Source organism: Mus caroli, unplaced genomic scaffold (genome assembly GCF_978045245.1).
Source record: "Mus caroli unplaced genomic scaffold, Mus_caroli_1 scaffold_19, whole genome shotgun sequence".
NCBI lineage: Eukaryota > Metazoa > Chordata > Mammalia > Rodentia > Muridae > Mus > Mus caroli.
Genome location: NW_028227274.1, coordinates 3,152,557 through 3,177,261, shown reverse-complemented (window position 1 = coordinate 3,177,261; position 24,705 = coordinate 3,152,557). Strand labels below are relative to the sequence as shown.

Below are 24,705 nucleotides of genomic sequence, written 5' to 3'. Positions count from 1 at the left end.
TCTTTGTGTTTACTATTTTATAGAGGTGTGTACATGAGTTTGTTTAGGCACTTGGTGGCTGATTGACAGACCTTTTTGTGGATGAATTGCCAGCTTATACAGTAAGCATACACTTTTATTAGGAACTGACAAGTTGTTTTTTAGGATAGCTGTGTCATTTTGCATTCTCAGAGTGATGAGTGTAGGTTTCAGTTGCTACTGTTCTTATCCTAAAGAACACTTTTTTAAAAGTCATTTTTGTCAGGTTTGTGGAAATACAACCTTTTATCCCAGCATTCAGGAGGCAGAGGCAGGTAGAACTCTTTGAGTTCAAGGCCAGCCTGGACTGCATATTTTTAAGCCAGCCAGGGCTATACAGTAAGACCCTGTCTTCTTTAAAAAGGTAAATAAGTAGTAATGCTTGGGTGTTTGACTTTAAATGTACAGTTTGATGGGCTTAGTAAAATGTATATGCCAGAGAAAATACTATAGTTTAAACATAATTTGAGTTTGTCCATGTGTTGAAGCTTGCAGGTATATCCAACTTGCAGGTGCCTCCAAAAAAAATAAACTGTGAAACTGAGTGTCATGGTATACGCCTTTAATCCCAGCACTCAGGAGGCAGAGGCAGGTAGATTTCTGAGTTTGAGGACTGTGTGGTCTACAGAGTGAGTTATAGGATATCTAGGGCTACATAGATAAACCCTGTCTCAAAAACAGTCTTTGTTAGGGTTTCTATTGCTGTAAAGACACACGTGACCAAGGCAGCTGACAGCATTTAACTGGGGCTGACTTACAGGTTCTGAGGTTCAGTCCATTCTCATCATGGCAGGAAGCATGAGGGTATCCAGGCAGGCAGGCATGGTGCTGGAGGAGCTGTTCTGGACAAACAGGAGAAACAAGTGCCCCCCACATGGCTAGGAGGAGGAGGGTCTTCAAGCCCAACCCCACAGTAACACAGTTCCTCCACCAAGGCCACACCTACTTCAACAAGGCCACACTTTTTAATAGTGCTACTCCTTGGGCCAATTATATTCAAACCTCCACACAAACAAACAAAACAAAAAATAAGCTATGAAGATGGCCCAAAACAAAATTGTAGTCTAACTTAGAATAAGATGATGCTTTTGGGTGTGTGGTTTTAAAAATTTCAGTCACACAGTTATTTTTTTACTTAATTTTATTTTTAATTTACTCTTTACACTCCATATTACATTCCCTGCTCCTCCCATCCACCTTCCAACTGCTCCACATCCACACCTCCCCGCCCTGTTGGTTACTTTTCGAGACAGGGTTTCTCTGTGTAGCCCTGGCTGTCCTGGAACTCACTTTGTGGTCCAGGCTGGCCTGGAACTCAGAAATCCACCTGCCTCTGCCTACTAAGTGCTGGGATTAAAGGCGTGCGCCACCACTGCCTGGCATTTGTCACACAGTTCTTGAGTGTGACTTTTGCAAATGAGAACACCTTGTTGCAGTGTTGAAAGATTAGACACACCTGTGAGAGGTAGGGCCTATCAGGAAATTAGGAAGTTGTTGAGTGTACCACCTTCAGGAGGAATTGTGGTTCTCATTAAACCTGGCTAGTTTTTGAAAGGTTATTGGTAAGAGAACAAGTCTGGCCTGACTCTTCCTTGTCACTGATAGGGCTTCTTGCCCAGTGGTTTCCCCTTCTCCATTTCTTTGTCAGCACTTTGAAGCTATTTGTTATGAACTCTCACCACAGCCTAGCTATTGCTAGCACCACACCATTTACACTCTAGAACTGTGAGCTAATAACTACCCAGCCTCAGGAATTGTCTTATGTAAATCAAATACAGAAGGCATCACCATTATCAAGACTGAGTACACCTACCCCCTTAGTCCCAAATCTCTTGAGTTTCTTTTCCCTTGTTCCCTGGCATTACTCACCTGCTTTCTTTTACTTAAGTTAGTATACATTTTCTAGAATTTTGTACAGATGGACTCTCATGCAATGTTTGGGATTGTCTTGTAAAATTATTTGGATTTTACCCAGTTTGTGTGGTGTTAGTTCACTTTTTATTATTGAATGGCATTCCTGAGATGGGTATAACAGAGATATGCCTGCCTCTGCCAAGTGCTGGGACTATGTTGGATTGTCATTAACTTGAAAACTCTTTTTTTTTTTTTTTTTCTTGATGCAGAGTTCTTTGTTGAAATATATTTTCAAAAATCCATAGCTTTCCTAATTATTTTTTTCAGTGGTGTCTTTTTTATTTTATTTTTTTTATTTTTTTTTCATTTTTATAACAAATTTAGTCTTTCAGCAACAGACCTACAGAACAGTAATAATAATCCATTCATGAACCACATAATATATTCACCTCTTATAAGTCCCTAGCTCGCAAAAGTGTTGTATCAGATATCATAGCATATGAACTTTAGGGGAACAATTTTCAAACATAATAACACTCATAAATTCTCTTTATGTTTCTTAGAAATACAACTTGCATGTTTACAGTGTTCAAAGACAGAGTTAAGTGAAAATTTCATTTACAAAATGAAGACACAGGGAAGCATGTAGATGCTAATACATCAGTGTTCAGCATATGGAGATGCTTAGTTTAGTGGTTTCTGTGGTCCTAGTGATAATGTTATATTGAAGTAGCTCTTTATACTTTTTTTTTAATATTTTTTTTATTACGCATTTTCCTCAATTACATTTCCAATGCTATCCCAAAAGTCCCCCATACCCACCCACCCCCCTTCCCTACCCACCCATTCCCATTCTTTTGGCCCTGGCATTCCCCTGTATTGGGGCATATAAAGTTTGCAAGTCCAATAGCTGTCTCGTATGAGGCTATGCCAGTGCCTGGCAAATACAGAAGTGGATGCTCATAGTCATCTATAGGATGGAACACAGGGCCCCCAATGGAGGAGCTAGAGAAAGCCCAAGGAGCTGAAGGGGTCTGTAACCCTATAGGTGGAACAACAATATGAACTAACCAGTACCCCCAGAGCTTGTGTCTCTAGCTGCATTTGTAGCAGAAGATAGCCTAGTTGGCCATCATTGGGAAGAGAGGCCCCTAGGTCTTGCAAACTTTATATGTCCCAGTACAGGGGAATGCCAAGGCCAAGAAGTGGGAGTAGGTGGGTAGGGGAGCAGGGCGGGGGGAGGGTATAGGGAACTTTCGGGATAGCATTTGAAATGTAAGTAAAGAAAATTACATTATGGATATCTCTGAGTTTCTCCATTTCCCTACTGAAAGATCTCTTAGTTGCTCTTTGGTTGTAGTAATTACAGCATTGTGGTTCTCACCTGTATGCAGATTTTTATATAGACTTTAGATTCTAACTTCTGTAGGTAAAAGTCAGGAGGTAATAGGGCAGTGGTATGCACCCCTTTAATCCCAACACTCAGGAGGCAGAAGCAGAGTTCAAGGTCATGCTGGTCTACAGACTGAGTTCTAGGACAGCCAGGGCTACACAGAGAAACTGTCTTGAAAAACAAAAGCAAAAAACAAAACAAAACAAAACAAAAAACCCCACTACTACATATAAAAACCCAGGAGCACAATTGCTGCTGCATGTGCAGCACAGTATGTTTGTTTAGTTTTGAAAGAAACTTCCTGAGTGTCTTTATTGAACCTTTCACATTCCCACCGGCACTGAAGGGTGTTCCTGGGACTCCACTCTGCTTGGTTCTTGAAGCTGTCAATATTCTGGACATTGCCCTTGTAATAAGCATGTACTAATATCTCATTGTTATTTTAATTTGCATTTCCTAGATGGCATATGGTATGGATCTCTTGATATGTTTGTTTAGTATGTGTAGATCTTTGGTACAGTATCTGTTAAAGTCTTTGGCTCCTTTTCTTTTTTAAGATCAACTCTTAATTTTCTTGTGTCTTTTGTATCACATGAGTGTAAGTGCTTGTGGAGCTGAAGTGACATGTAGTTGTGAGCTGCCCAGCGTTGGTGCTGGGTGCTGAACTTGGGTCCTCTGCAAGAGAAGAATTGCTCTTAACTGCTGAACCATCTCTCCATTCCTGCCTATTTTAAAACTGAATTTTTAATTAAATAGATGTATTTTTAACTTTTTATTATTTTATTAAATGCTTATAGGTATGTCTGGTTATCATTTGTGTGCCCAGTGCCTGGGGAGGCTAGAAGAAGGATTTGGGATGCCCTGGAAATGGTCATGAGTCACCATGTGGGTGCTGGCATTGAACCTGGCTTCTCTGAAAGAGCAAGGTGGTGCCTGGCCTTTAACTTCTGAGCCATTCCTCCAGCCCGAATTGCTGCTGCTGCTGCTTTCTTCTTCTTTCTTCTTTCTTCTCCTTTCTTCTTTCTCCTTTCTCCTTTCTTCTTTCTTTCTTTCTTCTTTCTACTTTCTTCTTTCGTCTTCGTCTTCGTCTTCTTTTTCTTCTTTTCTTCTTCTTCTATGGTTTCTCTGCAGCTCTGTCTGTCCTGGAGTGCTCAATAGATCAGAATGACCTGGAACTCAGAGATCCACCTGCCTCTGCCTCTCGAGTGCTGGGATTAAAGGCGGGTGGCACCACTGCCTAGCTGAGTTGATCGGTTTTTTAAACTTTCAACTTAGTACTGTTCTTGGACTTGATACATTATATTTTGAAAATATTGTTGGAAAGGAAGCATGATGGTGTGTGCCTGAATCATAGAACTTGGGAGGTAGAGTCAGGAAGATTAAAAGTTGAAGTCATTAGGCATAAAGAGTTCAAGGCTAGTTAGTGTAGACTACGTGAGATGAGGGGGGAGGTTAAAGGGATCTAGCTTGCTACAATTGTATTAGCAACTTTTCTATCTATATTCTTGAATGATACTGGTTAGCAGTATCATTTTTTTCTGTTTTCCCGTTTTTTGTTGCTATAAGTATGCTAATTTTATAGAATGAGTTGGGTTCTTTTCACATTGATCCTTTATGGAGATTTTTGTAGAAATGTGATCTTCCCCCTTCATTTTGAGTAAATTTACCAGTGGAAACTTTTCAGCCAGGAGTTCTTTTTTGTGGTTAGTTTTTAATATGTACATATGTCATGTATGTGTGCCTGTGTATGTGTTTGCTTGTGTATGGAAGCCAGAAGTCCCACCTTTTGTTTGTTTTGAGACAAGAGTTTCTTTGACCTGGAGTACATGATCATGAGAAGCTGGCTGGCCCACTAGCCTTAGGAATCCTTCTGTTTCCTGCCCTGGGATTATAGGTGTGTGCCATCATGTTAGGTTTTAACTTAACATTAAATAGCAACCATTTTACTTTTTTTCAGTGGTGTTGAGGATCTAACCAAGAGTCTGTTCCTCATGTGCTCTGTATTCAGATTATATTCCAGCCCAAATTTGGGTTTCTTATGGTTTCATAAGTGTATAACTTCATTGTGATCAAAGTCATTGTGACCAGAGAACTAACTTTGCATGATTTCTGTCCTTTATATTTTGGGACCTGTTTCCTGATCTAGAGTGTGGGCTGTAGGAAGTCATGCCTTCCTAGTAGCTGCTCTTCCTGTTACAGCATTAGCAAGGCTGAGAACCACTGTTATAGAAGCTTTCCCATTCTGCTCTCTCCTGGCTTCCCCAGGTCAGGAGAGAACTTCTATTCTCTTGACTTCATGTAAGTGAGACCATACAAGATTTGTCTTTTATTTCTGACTTACTTAACATATATCCTGTGAATTCTGATATGTTGTCAGAAATGACAGGCTTCCATCCTTTTATATGGATAGCTACTTTATTGTATATACACCATATTTTTGTCATTCATCTGTTGGTGGAAATGCTGATTGCATTTCTTGGCTGTTGTAATAGTGTTGCAAGAAAAATGAAATTGAGTCTGCTTCTTCAAAATACTGATTTACAGACGCTTTTAATTTTAGTAAAGTCTACTTTTTTCTTCCTCATGTTTATAAATATTAAAATTCATTGCCAAATCCAAGCTTGGATTTCTATTTTGAATTGATGTACCCTTTACCCCCAATGTGCACACTAAACCTTGCACATGCTGGGTACTGCTGATTATAAAACTCCAGCCTGTGAACCACATTCAAGGGAAAGTCATGAGATGATCCCATTTCTGTCTTTCATGGCACATGGATTTCCAGATACTCTGTGCTAATTTTCTTTTTTAAAATTTTAATTTTTTTTTCTTCTTTTGAGACAGAGTCTCAATATACCCTGACTGACTTGCAAATTCACTATGTACACTAGGGTGGCCTGAAAATCAGAGATCCTCCTGCCTCTGTCTGAGATTAAAGGCTTGGTTTACATATTTCTTTTATTAAAGCGCTTATTTCTCCAAATGCTTCTTTCGATGTTTCCTCATTTTTGTTTCATGCCTAAGTCTTGCTTTTGCGTTTCCTTCGCTGGTTCTCCGTCTTGTACCACTTTATAACTTTTATAACTATTAACTCATTTCCTCTCCTATTTTTGCTTTTTTTTTAAATAGCCAGACTGGTTTATGATATTTGCCTTTCTTTCGTTACATTGCCTGTTTTAATTCAGAGACGTATTTTATATTGTGTATCTGTTCATTCTTAGAAAGCTGGGATTCATTAAGAAAATAACTTGAGCTTAATACTGGCTAATGATTACAAATATACAACTTAGAAAACTAGTTGGTGGAACAATTTCTTCTGCTGGTACCTTGTGAATTTTATTGTTGCTTTGCTCATTAAACTTTATCTTATTTATTGGATGCTTGTTTGGGGATTATTATTTTATTCTTATTTTTCCCCTTTTGTGGTGTCTAGGTACATACTAGGGGCAAGCAAGCAGTCTACCAACTAAGTTACAGCTCCAGTTTTCTTTTTTTTAAGAAATTAAAAATTGATTTACTATCAGTTTTTTATTTGACAGTTTTGTACATGTATGTAGCATATCTAGTCACATTTGTCCCCCATTTTCTTATCTTTATCTTAATGACAATAATTTCTCACAAATATTAAAGAAGTATTCTACTACTGATAATAGTATGCTATAGCCTCATTTTATTATTGTGGATAATGTAGTGCCAAGAATTAGTGATTCAGCTTTGATATATTTAGATTGCTTAATATTTACATGCTTGATGCATATTAGCATTTTATCATTCTAGGTACTAGAGTATCAGAATTACTGCATGTGTTATGCATATCTGGATTAGTCTTAAATTATAAACCGCTTAGTTATGGATTATTTACTTAAGTTTTTGTTTCTCTTAAGATTTTATTTCCTTGTTTTTGTTTTGGATTGTTTTTGATATATCTAGTAAGATATAGTTGGTTAAAGCAGATGTCCTGGGGGAGGAAGGTAACATTTGTTAAGCTGTATAATTTGTGGTAGGTTTCTTAGTAATTTACACAAAAAGACAATTAAAAAAATTAACAGATGGCTAAAGTAGCATGATGGAAAATACTAAGTGAGCTGAGGATAGAGCAGTGGTAGATGTGATGGGCTCATCAGTTGGCTGGAAACCTAAGTTTGCTCCACAGAACTCACAGAAAAAGCCAGGCACAGTGGCATGTGATTGTAATCCAGCCCAGCGGAGGTGGAGATGAGGTGCATCCATGGGGCTTGCTGGTCAGCCAGCCTGGACTTCGTGGTGTATTCTATACCAGTGAGAGACCCTGTCTCAAAATAAAATAAAATAAAATAAAATAAAATAAAATAAAATACCAAGACAAAACAAAGCCTGGTTTGGTGGTTCACATGTTTCTTTTTAGGCAGAGGGAGGAGGATATCTATGAGCTTGAGGCCAGCCTAGTCTACATAGCTATTTAGTTGGACTCTGTCTCAAGGCAAAACAAACAAAATGATAGATGGTACCTGAGACTATCTGAGGTTGTCCTTGACCTCTATAGGACTGTAAGTGTGTGGGCCGGCACACACACACACACACACACACACACACACACACACACACACATCCTTTCCCACCTCTTCTCCATAAATACAAAAGATGTATGTGTGTGTATGTATTTGTTGAAACGTAAGGAAGAAGTGATTGCAACAGGGGAGGAAGAAGACTTGCATGAAAGTCTCATGTGAACATTTAAAAAATTGCTGAGAAAAGCAGGGGGAATTCAAAGAAATAGACATGGAAAAATTGAATGTTCTGGTGCTTAGCAGTTTATGTTTGCATAGACAGAGGCAGGTGGTGATAAGTACTGAACAGGTTTAATTTCAGGAGTGTTCTGGTGAGAGTATTCTCTAGTTAAATAAGCAGAATCCTATCTATCTAGTTATCAGAATAAATAGCTTCTGACCTGATTTAAGGAGAAGAGGAAGAAATAAATCCAAATCAAAGTAAACTTTCATTTTACTGTAGCCTGTTCTTAAACAAAATAGAATAAATGACTCACACAGTTATATGTAGGATTTTCACTTAGATCTGTCTTATTATAGTTATCTCATGAATATCTTAATCTCTTTCAAGGTATTCTTTGCAATAAGACTTCATTTTATCTGATTTTTCTTAGAACTATTTATATTGTGTAATATACTATGTAGTTTCTTAGATATTTATGATTTTATCAGTTATTTAGTATTTTTCAATTTCATTTCCTACCTCTGTTTTGACTAATAATTTATCTGCAGCTTCTATTCCTCATTTCCATGTGTCTTCTTGCTCATCTCATCCACCTTGGTATGTGACTACCTTTTTACATAGATGACATTATTTAACTACCACATTTACTTGCTTTCTCACATCTCATTGCCTTTATCTAAAACTGTAGATTGGATGTCTTATGTTGAATTACTGAAATTGACTCTCTTGTGTAATCCTCTTTCTCCCTAACTTTTCCTGGATACTTGTCTTCATAGTCACTAGGGTGGGTGCGGTCATAAAGCCTGGCAGTAAAGAGGGAATATGGATTGGCCTGTAACTAATTGCTGTTCTCCAGTGCCATAGTTTTTCTACAGAAGCATAAAATCAAATACTGACCAGTCCTGAAGTTTCTAAGCTATAGTAATCTTGTGAAAAGTAGATGCATGTCTCCATACTCATCTCCCTATAGTCAAAGGTACTTCTCATTTTATGTTGCTCTTCAAAAAAAGAAAACCCAACTCATTCAAGGATAAAGTACAGTTATACTTCATGTACCAACCAGTCGAATTGTGAGATCTGTCATTGGCTGATTCCCTCATTGTTGGACTATCAGTGTGTTTATACAGACTGGATGTTTACTTATTTCATCTGGTCTCTTGATGCAGTAGGTGATGTTGTAATAAGCACAAGATGTATGAGGGTGCTGCCAACATTACATGGCACACATTACTGCTGTAAGAACTTTTAAAAATAGGTAAATATATGTATTAGATGATGGTTTCTAAAGTATCAATAAAATGTAGTATAAAAACAACTATTATACTAATTTATTATTATCAAATACTATGCTCTGCATATTTGTATTATGCCTTTTATACTACTGCAGCATGGTAGGTGTGTGTATATTTTATATTACCGAAAATATGAATAATGTGTTACCCTAGGATATTAGAATACTATGACAACATTTTTCAACTTCACTGACATCTTAGGGACCAGTGTGTGTGTGTGTGTGTGTGTGTGTGTGTGTGTGTGTGTTTGTGTTATGGCCCATTGAAGCTAAAAGAAGCCATTGGATCCCCTGGACTTGGAGTTCTAGACATATGTGAGCCACCCAGTGTGGATGCTAATCTGAACTCAGGTCCTTTGGAAGAGCAGCAAGTTTTTTTTTTTTTTTTTTTTTTTTGGTTTTTCGAGGCAGGGTTTCTCTGTGTAGCCCTGGCTGTCCTGGCACTCACTTTGTAGACCAGGCTGGCCTCGAACTCAGAAATCCGCCTGCCTCTGCCTCCCGAGTGCTGGGATTAAAGGCGTGCGCCACCATGCCCGGCTGAGCAGCAAGTTTTAATTGCTAGGCCATCTCATCACCTTTAGGAGGAATTTTCAAAAAGTTGTGAAAAGTTGTGACTGATGTATATATAGTAATACATGAAAGCAGAGACTGAACAGTTCAAAGGTTGAAAGCTCTCTTTACTATGATGAGCAAATTGGGCAGGATAAAGGTACTGTATAGACAGGAAGTAGATTTTGGATGTGGTAAATTTTAGGTACTTCTGACCAGTTTTGCTTATAAAAATGTCCAGTATTAGACAAGGCTGCCCACTTTCTCCCTACTGATTCAATATAGTACTTGAAGTCCTAGCCAGAGCAATTAGACAACAAAAGGAAATCAAAGGAATACAAATTGGAAAGGAAGACATCAAAATAACACTATTTGGAGATGATATGATGGTATATATAAGTGACCCCCAAAATTTCACCAGAGAACTCCTAAACCTGATAAACAGCTTCAGTGAAGTAGGTGGATATAAAATTAACTCCAACAAATCAGAGGCCTTTTTCTACATGAAGGAAAAACAGGCTGAGAAATTAGGGAAACAGCACTCTTCAGAATAGTCACAAATAATATAAAATACCTTGGTGTGACTCTAACTAAGGAAGTGGAAGATCTGTATGATAAGAACTTCAAGTCTTTGAAGAAAGAAATTAAAGAAGATCTCAGAAGATGGAAAGATCTCCCATGTTCATGGATTGGCAGGATTAATATAGTAAAAATGGCTATCTTGCCGAAAGCAATCTACAGATTCAATGCAATCCCAATCAAAATTCCAGCTCAATTCTTCACAGGGTTAGAAAGGACAATTTGCAAATTCATCTAGAATAACAAAAAACCTAGGATGGCAAACACTATTCTCAACAATAAAAGAACCTCTGGTGGAATCACCATGCCTGACCTCAAGCTGTACTACAGAGTAATTGTGATCAAAACTGCATGGTACTGGTACAGCGACAGACAGGTTGATCAATGGAATAGAATTAAAGACCCAGAAATGAACCCACACACCTATGGTCACTTGATCTTTGACAAAGGAGTGAAAACCAGGCAGTGGAAAGAAGACAGCATTTTCAATAAATGGTGCTGGCTCAACTGGTGGTTAGCATGTAGAAGAATGCGAATTGATCCATTCTTATCTCTTTGTACAAAGCTCAAGTCTAAGTGGATCAAAGAACTCCACATAAAACCAGAGACACTGAAACTTATAGAGGAGAAAGTGAGGAAGAGCCTTGAAGATATGGGCACAGGGGAAAAATTCCTGAATAGAACAGCAATGGCTTGTGCTGTAAGATCAAGAATCAACAAATGGGACCTCATAAAATTGCAAAGTTTCACACCAGTCAGAATGGCTAAAATCAAAAAATCAGATGATAGCAGATGCTGGCGAGGATGTGGAGAAAGAAGAACACTCTTCCATTGTTGGTGGGACTACAAGCTGGTACAACCACTCTGGAAATCAGTTTGGCGGTTCCTCAGAAAATTGGACATAGTTCTACTGGAAGACCCAGCAATACCACTCCTTTGCATATACCCAGAAGATGCTCCAACATGTAATAAGGACACATGCTCCACTATGTTCATAGCAGCCTTATTTATAATAGCCAGAAGCTGGAAAGAACCCAGATGCCCCTCAACAGAAGAATGGATATAGAAAATGTGGTACATTTACACAATGGAGTACTACTCAGCTATTAAAAACAATGAATTTATGAAATTCTTAGACAAATGAATGGATCTGGAGGATATCATCTTGAGTGAGGTAACCCAATCACAAAAGAACACACATGATTATCCACTCACTGATAAGTGGATATTAGCTCAGAAGCTCAGAATCCTTCTTAGAAGGGGGAACAAAATACCCGTGGAAGGATTTACAGAGACAAAGTTCAGAGCAGAGACTGAAGGAATGACCATCCAGAGACTGCCCCACTTGGGGATCCATCCATAAACAACCACCAAACCCAGACAGCATGGCAGATACCAACAAGAGCCTGCTTACAGGAGCCTGATATAGCTGTCTCCTGAGGGCTTCTGCCAGTGCCTGGCAAATGCAGAAGTGGATGCTCACAGTCATCCATTGGATGGAGCACGAGGTCCTCAAAGAAGGAACTAGAGAAAGTACCAAAGAAGCTGAAGGGGACTGAAGTTCCATAGGAGGAACATCAATATGAACTAACCAGTACCCCCAGAGCTCCTTGGAACTAAACCACCAATCAAAGAAAATACATGGTGGAACTTGTGGTTCTAGCAGTATATGTAGCAGAGGATGGCCTAGTCGGTCATCAATGGGAGGAGAGGCTTTAGGTCCTGTGAAGGTTCTATGCCCAAGTATAGGGAAATGCCAGGACTGGGAATGGGAGTGAGTGGGTTGGGGAGCAGGGGGAGGAGGAAGGGGAAACTAGGAAAGGGGATAATAATTGAAATGTAAGTAAAGAAAATAATCTAATTTAAAAATGTCTAGTATTGAGAAATCTTTTATCCTTTTCGTTTTTCATGACATTGACTCTGAAAAGTTTATTTCTATTATCTAATGGAATGTTTTGCCTTCTGGATTTGTGTGTTTCCTAGTTATTGTGTGAAGTGAAATATGCTTTTTTATTTCTTACTTATTTTAGACTGGGTCTTACTATGTAGCTCTGGATGTCCTGAACTTCATGTTGCTGGCCTCAAAATCCACCTGCCTCTGCCTCTCAAGTGCTGGTATTAAAGGCATATGCCACTATGCCCAGCTGAAATATACTTTTGATAAGAAGACACATAAATGACAGTCTACACTATAGGTGTGTCTCACCTAGGTATCACTCTTGATTGATAAGGTCGATCATTTGGCTTAAAACTTTTCATTGAAAAAGAAGCATTGCAATGTCTGTTTTCCTTTTTAGAAGGAGTAAGTAATCTGTGGGGAGAAATGTGTTAGGATTCCTAACAACTTTAAACATATATAATTATTCTCTATTCCCACTCAATACCATGAACTTAGAGAAGCAATTATTTTAAAAATTTATCAAGTTTGTTTATCATATAATCCCTGTTTGTTGGAATAAAAGTAAGGGGTATTGGTACAGTGGTGACAACAAGCAAAGGCAGTGGCAAAATTGATCCCTTGTGTTCCTTATCACCACCGTAAAAATTATGCCTCCAAAATCATACACATTATGTGCTTAGTCTTTAAGGAATCTTGTTTAGAGATATAATTTTTTTTATTTAATTTTTAGGTTTAAATGAAACACCAGATGTTTACAGCCTTCCAAGGTAAGCTTAATGTTTTTTTGAAACAGTGTCACTGTATTTATTAATTTATTAATTAATTTACTTACCACCTCAGCCTACTAGCTTTATCTTAGAGACTATAGACCTCAGAAGAATGATTGTTATTGCACAGACTGTACAACAACCCATCACATGGGAACTTGCATGGACATTTTATTTTGACCCTTGCCATGTTAGTGCTGAAAAAGTTTCAAGATTTTAAAATTTGGATCCGTGATACTTAGACTGTACTGTAAGTGGGTGGCTTTGAATGATGACCTTAGTCTCTGCAGTTGGGTGATTCAGGCAGGCAGATCTTGATGAAGTCAGCCTGGGCTCCAAGATGAGAACCTTTATCCAGAGTTATGGAAGTGTTAGTGTTGACGTTCTTTGTCCTGCCTTGCGTCATCACAGCTTGTTGTTGCTGGGAGTCCTTGATACTCTGCCTGTTTTGGCCTTTGTCTTCTATTTGACTCTTCTGTTTTGTCTTCCTCTTTCCTTTCCTCCTTTGCTTCCTCCCTTTATTTTTTATTTGTTTGGAAACAGTCTCTCATAGTCTAGGCTGACAACAAACTTGCTATGTAGCCTAGGATGTGAAGAAAATGAGGAAATACCTAACTGCTCCTAGATATAGTTGAGGAAAAGGATTTCATTGTAGATATGAGGGAGAGCTCAGCCAGAGATATCTGGAAGGGTCCAGACTGAATTGGGCTATGAGAAGAGAGAGAAGTGAGATGAAGAAAGAAAAGAGGGCAAGCTAACCAAGAGAGCCTGTGGCCAAAATAGCAGGTTTATATAGGAATGAGGAGCTGGTTGAAGGAAGGGAAGCCCAATCCCTGAGCTGGAGAGTTTTAGGATAGGAGGTGGGATAAGAAGTGCTGGGAGAAGCCATAAGTACTGTGAGCCTTGTTTTGGATTTCTTTTGGACCTGACAGAATGAGCTTGAACTTAAAGGTCCTCTGCCTCCACCTTCCAAGTGCTAGAATTACAGATTTATGCAACTATGCTTTGTTGATATGGTGCTGGGGATTGAATCTAGGCCTTCATGCATGCTAGACAAGCACACTACCTATATCCCTATCCCTTTTTCCCTGTTTCTAAATCTGTCTCCTTCCTTTTTAAAGACGTGGGAGGGGGCACAGATAGAGGATTGGGGAGAAGGCTTATCTGGTAAAGTACTTGCTACACAACTCTGATGACTAGAGTTCTGATCCCTAGCCCTTAGGTAATGCAGCCTTCCATATTCTACACATGGAAGGTATAGACAGAGAATCCTCAGTGCAAGCTGGCCAGCCAGACTAGCCAAACCTCTGTTTAGTGAGATATCCTGGAAAGTAATAGAGGGAGATACCTTGAGCCTCCACATTGACATGTACCACATGTGTGCTCAAACACACATAAAAGACATATACAAGAACATAGATATCATATAATACATATAACAAAAAGATACTGACATGGGGATTATCGGTTCCCTCTTATCAAACATGACTGTCTTGGTTAGGGTTTTTATTGCTGTGAAGAGACCATGACCACAGCAACTCTTATAAAGGAAAACATTTAATTGGGGCTGGTTTACAATTCAGAGGTTTAGTCCATTAATTTTCATGATGGGAAGATGGTGGCACAAAGGCAGACATGGTGCTGGAGAGGTAACTGGGAGTTCTACATCTGAATCAACAGAGAGTGAGCCTGGCCTGAGCTTCTGAAACCTCAAAGCCAGCCCTCCAGTGAGGCCACACTTACTCCAAAATAATGCTACTCCCTATATGCCTAGGAGGGCCATTTTAATTCAAACCACTACAATGACCCTGTTTTAATCTTCCATATGCAAAGACCATTATTTTCAGCTAAGACCACCTTTATTTATAAGTCCTGAGGTGAGGATTTGACTACACCTTCTATGGGACACAGTTCACACCTGTACAACAGTGCTTACTCTGCCCTCTTAGATCGTAAATAATTGAAGAATTAGAATGAAAATGTCTTAAATGTAGGTTGATACATGTGTTACTAGACATGCTTACTTTATGGAGCTTAAGATTTGAAGTTAAGCTAGAGAAAGTATCCAAGGAGCTAAAGGGATCTGCAACCCTATAGGTGCAACAATATTATGAACTAACCAGTACCCCGGAGCTCTTGACTCTAGCTGCATATGTATCAAAAGATGGCCTAATTGGCCATAACTGGAAAGAGAGGCCCATTGGACATGCAAACTTTATATGCCCCAGTACGGGGGAATGCCAGGGCCAAAAAGTGGGAGTGGGTGGGTAGGGGTGTGGGGGGAGAGGGTATGGGGGACTTTTGGGATAGCATTGGAAATGTAATTGAGGAAAATACCTAATAAAAACTATTAAAAAAAAAAAAAAGATTTGAAGTTAGCCAGGCAGTGGTGGCACATGCCTTTAATCCCAGTATTTGGTAGACAGAGGCAGGCAGATTTCTGAGTTCAAGGCCAGCCTGGTCTACAGAGTGAGTTCCAGGACAGCCAGGGCTACACAAAGAAACCCTGTCTCAAAAAAACCAAAAAAAAAAAAAAAGGCATGATTTTTGAATGGTATGTATAATGTTTATGAGTATCAAATTTAGATTACATTAATTTTTTTCTTTATTCTTTCTCTGCTTAAATAATAGTGTTATATTAATGCATCGAGGCACAAGGCATAATGTGGCATGCTATCTGTTTTGAGAGTGAGTATTACTGAGTAGAAATGGCCGAGAGAAGTGGAAAGATTACTGCAGGACAAGCGTATATTGAGGTGGAGTATGATTATGAGTATGAAGCAAAGGACAGAAAGATTGTGATCAGACAAGGGGAGCGCTACCTCCTGGTGAAGAAGACCAATGATGACTGGTGGCAAGTCAGACCTGATGAGAACTCAAAAGCATTTTATGTGCCAGCACAGTATGTCAAGGAGGTCACTCGCAAAGCTCTGATGCCGCCTGTGAAACAGGCAACAGGACTGCCAAATAACTCTGTGAAGACAATACAGAGTATGCATCTCCAGAGATCGACAGAAAATGTGAACAAAATGCCTGAGCTTTCAAGTTTTGGAAAGCCATCGTCATCTGTTCAAGGAACAGGTCTTATTCGTGATGCCAATCAGAATTTCGGATCCAATTATAATTCAGGCCAGACTCTCAGCCTAAGCCTGGACCTGACCCATAATAATGGAAAGTTTAACAGTGACTCACATTCTCCTAAAGTCTCCAGCCAGAATAGGACACGCTTATTTGGTCATTTTCCCGGGCCAGAGTTCTTGGACATAGAGAAAACTAGCTTCTCTCAGGAACAGTCATGTGACTCAGCTGGAGAAGGCTCCGAAAGAATACACCAGGATTCCGAGTCTGGAGATGAACTTAGCAGCAGCTCCACTGAGCAGATGAGGGTAAGAGAAAAGGCCGGTGAAATTCGAGTTTGCCTAAATAAAAATGATGTTTTAATTAAAACCATAGTGTTATAAATTTGGTTGTTTCGCTTTATGTATTCGGAACACATGGAGTCGATCCTGATTTAAAGAGCAGGAAAAAATATGTAAAATAGCTTGTGACATTCATAGAGAAAATCCCTACGTGGTATTCATAATTCTTACATCTATGTGGGGTGGGAGTTACTTTGAGCCTGAAAACTTTTTTTTCTCCCCACTGATGTGCATTAGGTAGGAAGCACTTCCTTTAACAGTAGGTAATTCTTTAGGAGAACATGTGTTTTGTTTTCTGGTTGTACTTTTTGACTTGTTGCTAGCAAGTGCTAGGTGTAAAATATGGGTGTATGGGAAAGACTTACCTGGACCACCATGCAGTATAGTGTGAACAACTGTATTTCCAGTCATGTTGGTGTCTGAAGTATTTCCCCTGCAGTGAAGACTGGCCCAGAAAGAATGGTGTTATAGGTTCGGTCTTTACTTTTTCCCTACCTAGTTTTCTTTTCAGATTGTGAATAGTAGTTTATTTTTCAAACAAAGTCATTTAAAAAGCACATGTATGAAATTGGGCAATTCTGATTTTCTTTTTTTTTTTTTTGGTTTTTTGAGACAGGGTTTCTCTGTATAGCCCTGGCTGTCCTGGAACTCACTTTGAAGACCAGGCTGGCCTCGAACTCAGAAATCCGCCTGCCTCTGCCTCCCGAGTGCTGGGATTAAAGGAGTTGCCACCACACCCGCTGATTTTTTTAAAAAGAGTTTATTTATTTATTTAATGTATATGAGTATACTGTCATATGGTTACATTGTGAGGCACCATGTGGTTGCTGGGAATTGAACTCAGGGCCAGTCAGTGCTCTTAACCACTGATCTATCTTTTCAGCCTGGCAATTCTGATTTTTAAGTAAATATTTTATCTTTAAAAGAAATTTAAAAACAACTATTTGCTCTGAAGGTTGTGTGTCCTCTTCTCTCAGTTTTTTGTTTGTTTGTTTGTGGTGAAGAGAAGCTCCCTCTAACTCCTTCTCTCTCTCTTTTTTCTTTGTTGTTTGCTTTTTTTTTTTTTGTCTTGTTTGGTGCTGGGAATTTAACTCTATAACTGCTTATAGCATTTTTGAGAGGATATAGGAAAAGAGAAGATTCTGTAGCAAAATTTCCATTGTCTGAGATCAAGGCATGAAGTAGTACTAGCACTGTCTTCTGTGGGTCCTCAGTTTTAGTGGGACACTTTGGTGTAGATTATGTAGTGTTTGCTGAGGCACACCTTTAATCTTAGCACTCAGGAGGCAGAGGTAGGCAGAGCTCTGAGTTAAAGCCAGGATGATCTAAATAGCAAGTTCCATACCAGTCAGAGCTACAAAGTGAGTCCCTGTCTTTAAAATTTACATATATACAGACATACATATGTATGGAGAGAGATATTTCTGAAATGTTTGTGTATATAGTTAGTTCCTTATGGAACCTTAGAGGCCTTGGGAAAGATGTGTTTCCTATTACATCCAGCCATAATAATTGTTTGACAGCTAAAATTGTATTTTATATTCATATTCACAAGTAATTCCCTGTTCTTTTGGTTATAGTCATCTTAATTAAGTTCCCTGCACTGGAGTTCATGGCTCCTGATCTTTCATGGGTCTAGCACCATTTGAAAGTCTTATAAAGAATTCTTTGGCAGGCTCTTAGCTCTCCATGGCAATGGTCTCAAATCTTTTGCACTTTCTTCTTTTTGCGGATTCACTTGTACTTTTATCTGGTCTTATCAGATCACTTCGCTTTATACTTAACAGCAGAAAATAAGTTCCCAAACAAAATACCAAAATGCTATGGTATAGCACTAGGGAGCACATTTGCATAGAGGTCATTAAGGCCAGCTCTCAGTTTTATCTGATCCAGCATTGCCAGCTGTGTGATGGTTGGGGGTGGGGGATTAGCTTTATTTTACTCACATTGTAATGCTCAGGGTGAACCCTGGGCCTTCATGTATACTAGGCAAACACTCTACCATTGAGCTATGTCCTAAATTGAAGGATATTTCATGTATTTTATGTATGAGTGTTTTATCTGCATTTATTTATGTGTACTATATATATGCGTGGTCCCTGCAGAGGTCAGAAGAGAAGGTGGCAGATTTCCTGGAACTGGAGTTATGGATGGTTGTGAGCCACCATGTTTGTCCTAGGAACCAAACCCTGGTCCTCTGCAAGAGCTCTTAACTGCTGAGCCACCTCCCTTGTCCTGAGGGGAAAGTCCCTTAACCTGAGTTAAGGAATAGTCACAGGGATGTTGAGGCACATAGTAAGGGCATTGGGCATCTATCACTGCTTAATTAACTACCAAATTGATCAGCTTTCTTTGCTTTTGTGGGTCAGTACATTAGTGTAAGCTTGGGTGCTCTTGAGGCCGCAGTCTTAGACAAGCCAAGTTGAGAAGAAGAATTACTTGTAATGCCTTGCTTACAATGTTGCTAGTTAAGCCTCTTCACAGTTGTTTGAATGTAGCAAGTAGACGTCCCAAAATGAGCAGTCAAGGAGTGAGAGCATGGTAGAAACATGGTAGATCTTCAGTTCATGCTCCACCCTGGTGATTATGCAGCTCCTTCCTCTTTTCTGTGGGAGACTGCACATAAGTGTCAGTAACAGGATTTGAGGGTTAGTGAGGGGAGTACTTTGAAAGTTCTCTGTTAACAGATTCTCCCTGTGATTGTTATTTCTACTTTTTTTTCTTTTTCTTTTTAAAAGATTTATTATTATACATAAGTACACTGTAGCTGACTTCAGCTGCACCAGAAGAGAGCGTCAGATCTCATTACAGGTGGTTGTAAGCCACCATGTATTTACTGGGATTTGAACTCAGGAGCAGTCAATGCTCTTAACCACTGAGCCATCTCGCCAGCCCCATTATTTCTATTTTTATTCCTACCATCAAAACGTCTGTGTTAGCAATTGCCTTTCTTCTGGTATAGTGCAAACATTTCTTTTAAACATTTTAAAATATTTCTATTAGAATGTATGCTCTTTATACTTGCTCTTTGTACTTTTTCATGACCTTTGGCAAAATATGATATTTGTTATGTTCACAGCTTCAGATTCACTGCTAAGTCTTTTCTATCATCATTTAATATATATGTATACGTGTGTGTGTGTGTGTGTGTGTATATATACATATAGAGTGTGTGTGTGTGTGTGTGTGTGTGTGTATGCCACCCTCATGCAAGTAAGGACAACCTCACCTGCTTTGCTTGTTTCACACCTTGTTTTTGAGGCATGGCCTCTTGTTTACCTCTGCACTGTAGCTAGCTGTCCTGTCTAGCTGTCCTGTGAACTTTTGAGGGGTTCTCTTGTCTCTGCCTCCCATCTTGCCCTAGGAGTATGCTGGCATAAGATACTGCTACATCTAGCTTTTTGTTTTTTGTTTTTTGTTTTTTTTTGAAACAGGTTTTTTTTTCTGGTATTGTTGGCTGTCTTCTTGGAACTCACTGACCAGGCTGGCCTCAAACTCACATTTGTCTGTCTCTGCCTTCTAAGTGCTGGCATTAAAGAAAGTCATAGGCTACCATCTCTGGTGCATCCAGCTTTTTACAAAGGCTCAAAGGACTCAAACTCCATTCATCATCAGGCTTGTGTAGTCAGCACTGTTGCCTGATGAGCCATCTTCCCCAGAATTTAGATTTGCTTGTATTTCTCCCTTTTATAACGCTGCTTTTCCTGTATTGCTTCACTACTCCTTTCCTTTATCTACTGAGCCATCTCCCTCACCACTTCCCATTTAGATAGACTGTTTGAGAGCTCTTAATAGTCTGGAATACTAAGTCGTCTGTCAGATAGCTTGCAAAGATCCTGTTGTGTAGCTTTTCATCCTTTTGGTTAGGTCTTTCTCAGAACCATTGTTTCATTTTGATGAACTCCAGTTTATTGGTTCTCTATGTGTGTCATAGCAATTTTAGGTATATTTGAAGAAACAGAATCACTAAGGGAGTGTGTATCTGCATAAGTACACACATACACAAAGCAGGGTGTGTTTTAAACACTTGGTTTGCACAAACATCCAGGTCTGCAATTTTAGAATCTGGGTTTTCTGGCAGGTGACGATGCTCCAGGCAAGTAGTCGTTGGTGGCTTTTGTCCTCATATCCAAGAGGACATTGCCAAATCTGAGATCATGACCATGGACTCTGTGCCTTCTCCTGACAATTTAGTGAAGTTTTTAATTATTCTGAATTATTTTTCGTGTAAAGTTTGAAATAAGCATCCAATCTCTTTTTTTTTTTTTTTCTTTTTTTCCCCCAAACTCTTCAAGACAGGGTTTCTCTGTGTAGCTGTGGCTGTTCTAGAAGTCACTCTATATACCAGGCTGGCCTTAAACTCACAGAGATCTGCCTGCCTCTGCCTTCCATAACTTAAGTTTCCTGTCTGGTAGTTCTATTGTCTGTGCTGTGTCCAAGTTTGGTTGTGTTACTTGTTTTTATTACTGTGTTTTGTTATCTTTCAGCATGCCTTCAACTTCTGGTTGAAAGTCAGATATGTATCAAATAATAGGAACTGAATTAAATAGGCCTATAGTATAAGGTGTTAGGCTAATTTGACCAGAAATTGGTTTGTGTTTAATGTTCATTGTAGTTGTACATACTAGATGCTTGAAATTTAGTATCTGTAGTTTTGGCTCTGTTGCTTTGGGGATTTTGGGTGGCTGGTTGGTTGGGAGGTTCCTCCCTCCCCCTCCCCCTCCCCCTCCCCTCCCCTCCCCTCCCCTCCCTCCCTCCCTCCCTCCCTCCCTCCCTCCCTCCCTCCCTTCCTTCCTTCCTTCCTTCCTTCCTTCCTTCCTTTCATTTTTTTCTTTCAAGACAGTCTCAGTGTGACTCGCATTGGCCTTAAACATGCAAGACTGGCCTTTAACTTCATCCTGTTTACCTCTCACAAGTGTGTGGCACTATGCCTAGTCTCTTCTAACAGCTCCCTCTTTATGTACTTCATACTTTTTGAACTGTTTCCTCTGTGGTCCACTGAAGCCCACAATAGAGAGCTGTCACAAGTATTCTGTAATCCTGTGGTTAAATCTCAGTCTTACACTGTTTGCTGTTGGGCTGTGGGTTTCTTCCTTTTACCCTTTCCCTCAGGGGAGACGAGAAGTCTCTTCGGAGGGCTTTGGTGTATGGGGAATGCTTTCTCCAGGTTGGATAAACTCTGCTGAAGTTTGTTTGCTTGTTTTTCTTAGACAGCAGTTCTTTATTAGCAGGGACTGCTTGGACTTTAGGTTACTGGCTCACCTTTTCTTGTCAGAGCCACCGAAGGACTCATGGTAGCCTTGGAAATAAACTCCACCAAAATCCAGGGTCTCTCACAGAGGCTAGTTCCAAATAGTGTGTGCCTTAATTCGTCATGATTCAATTAGGTGTTCTAGTCAGTTTATAATACTAGTAGTTTCTGTTTTAGCTGCATCTCCTCTGCAACTCAGGGTTTACCCCTTCAAATGTTGGGGCAGTAGTTTGCCATGAGACCTTTTTGTCTGATGGGTGCAGGAAATCATGAATTGCCTGACTTTTGGTTTTGTCTTAATGTTAAGAGAGTGATGACTTTGACATTTTCTCCAAGTTAGAACTAAACTTGGAAGTTGATAAGATTGTGAATAAAAAAAAATAAAATTAGTGTCTGTGTTGAGTGGGGAGTAGTGTGTGGAGGTCAGAACAACTGGATTTTCTCCTGCCATTGTTTTAAGGATCAAATTAGGTAGCCAGACTCTTGTGGCAAGAACTATCCACTGAGCCATTTTGCATTCTTGTTGCTATTTAGCATACTAATATATAATATATTTGATTTTTGAACATGGGCCATTCTTCTTAGATAATACTAGTTTTGGTCATGGTCACATGAATGATGTAAGTGGTCAGTGATCATATATGTGCGTGTGTGTATATGTATATAAATGTGTGTGTGTGTGTGTGTGTGTTTGTCTGTATACAAAGCTGAAATTTATCAAGTTTTCTTTTGCATTTGTACTAAAATGATGTTGCTTTTGTGTTTTGTGTGTGTGTTCTTGATCTGTTGTTCATTAATCAGGATATTAAAAAAATGAGTGGGAAAGCACTTCCTCTTTTGTACTTAGGGAGATGATGTGTAGTTTTGATAGAATTTTCCTTTGAATCCTCTTGGGTACCATGTTTGTTTTCATTAGTAATGTTAGAAACAGAGAATAATCTTGGTATTCGACAAAGGGACACTGGAAAAAGTAAAGGTAGCTTGGCAAGCCAATGTCTTTTTGTAAAAAATGCTGCACCAGAGCCCAGTGGTGCTAACAAGCACACTTGGAAAGATAGTTTCTATATTTTTATCCCTGATGTAGGTGGTGACTGCAACTCATCCCATTGGTGGGAGCTTGACTTCACAGGTAGATTGGCTAGTCAGTTCAAAGGGTTCAAGTAATATGAGTCCCTGCTGGGTTAATTACTTTTCATAGAAAAAAAAATTTCTTAAAATAGTTATTGGGGTATTAAAATTAGCAGTTTAATTTTGGTGAGATCAAGTTAGTTTCATTGACGTTATAAGTCTATCCTGGCAGTATTCTTTTTTTTTTTTTTTTTTTTCGAGACAGTGTTTCTCTGTGTAGCCCTGGCTGTCCTGGAACTCACTTTGTAGACCAGGCTGGCCTCAAACTCAGAAATCCACCTGCCTCTTGCCTCCCGAGTGCTGGGATTAAAGGCGTGCGCCACCATGCCCGGCTGGCAGTATTCTTTTATTGCCATTTCGCTATATACTGTGTCTTCATTGATATCTATTTCATTGATTTTTTTCAAGTAGCCCAGTACTTGTTTCATTGATTTTTTTTTTTTTTTTATTTTCCTGTTGTGAAGTTTGGTTTTTTTTTTTGTTTTTTTGTTTTTTTGTTTTTTTTTTTTTTTGGTTGCTGCTGCTTCTCCTCCTCTTTTTTGCCCCCCCCCCCCAATTTGGAAACAGGACTTTTTATAGCCCAGTTTGGCTTTGAACTATGTAAACTGTATAGTAAAATGACCTTGAACTCCCAACCATTCTAGGAAAATGAAGGCACCTCTCACCATGCCTAGCTACAATCATCATTGGTGTGTTCCTGTTCTGCTCCAGGTTCTTCATCCAGGAAGCTTAGCTAATTGCTATGCAATTCCCCCATTTCCTAATATGAGTGCTTGTGAAACTCTCCCCAGCACTGCTTTAGCTTTCTACAGCAAGTGAGATGTATTTTGTCTTCATACTGTTGAACTCAGTGCATTTAAAACTCCGAACATTTGCTTTTTAAACATGCTCATGGTACATTTGGAGAAGTATCTTGTTTAGTTTCCAAGTGTTTAGAGATTTCTTTTTTCCACTTTTGTATTACTGGTTTATGGTTTGGTTCCTTTGTACCTAGGTAACAATCTGTCTATGACTTAATTTTTTAAAAAAATTTTCTTGGTATATGTTCTATAGACACTAAAATAGTGTATTATATACTATGTCCTTGGTCTGTAGTTTTGATGAGACCCTTAGGTTTGATGGTGTTGAGTCTTTTGTAGTCTTGCTGAAGAGTCCTGTTAGTAGGGAAGTCTGTCTCCTCAAGTCCTTCTACTTGGGTTCATATATTTTCAGCATCACTTTTGGTACACACACTTTCCCAAATTCTTAAACTTTCCTGCACATTTTACGTCGTCTTTATAAATGTTCACCTCTGTTTCTGGCAATTTCCTTTGCTGTGAGATCTACTGTATCTGTTCTTATAGAAACATATAGGTAGGCCTTTTAAATTTCTTCTCTTTTGCCAATCTTTGTCTTTTAAGGGGCACAGAATGTTGAGTTCATTCCACCATTTGTAACGAGAGAAGCCCTCACTCACACTGTGTTGGTTTTGTTGCAATATTAAACACAGCAGAGAAACTCTAGAGGTGCACTCAGAGTTCTTTCCTCTTCCGTGGCCTTCCAGGTTCCTTTTGTCACCATTTCCATTCTGCCTAAACCGTCAGTTATTCGTTTAGGGAAAATTCTAAGTTTTCTGTCATCTGAGGATATTTTTGATTTCTCCCTTATTTCTGAAGAACTTTTTTTTCCATTTATTTGTTTTTATAAATACACAATTCTGGGTAGCTTTTCTTTTTTAGTCAGTTTTCAAAAACCACTCAAATCTTCTGGCTTTCATGGTTTTTGATGAGAAGTCAGTTTTTCTTTTAGCTTTCTCTTACAAATGAGCCTTTTCTTGTAATTGCTTTCATCTTTTTCTTGTTTTTCA

The 24,705-nt window shown here is 39.1% G+C and overlaps 1 protein-coding gene across 6 annotated transcripts in view; it reads left to right on the top strand.

Moving 5' to 3' along the window:
- The window catches only part of Arhgap12 (Rho GTPase activating protein 12), a 113,456-nt gene that overhangs the window by 5,591 nt on the left and 83,160 nt on the right, over nucleotides 1-24,705 (top strand). For 5 of the 6 annotated variants that reach the window (XM_085833513.1, XM_085833512.1, XM_021150666.3 and 2 more), the window contains exons 2-3: nucleotides 13,025-13,061; nucleotides 15,693-16,447. In XM_085833513.1, the coding sequence (XP_085689639.1) occupies nucleotides 15,770-16,447 (678 nt within the window). In that variant the 5' untranslated portion in view covers nucleotides 13,025-13,061; nucleotides 15,693-15,769. Of the gene's footprint in view, nucleotides 1-13,024; nucleotides 13,062-15,692; nucleotides 16,448-24,705 lie in introns of those variants that run through there. The other variant, XM_085833514.1, reaches the window with a different exon arrangement.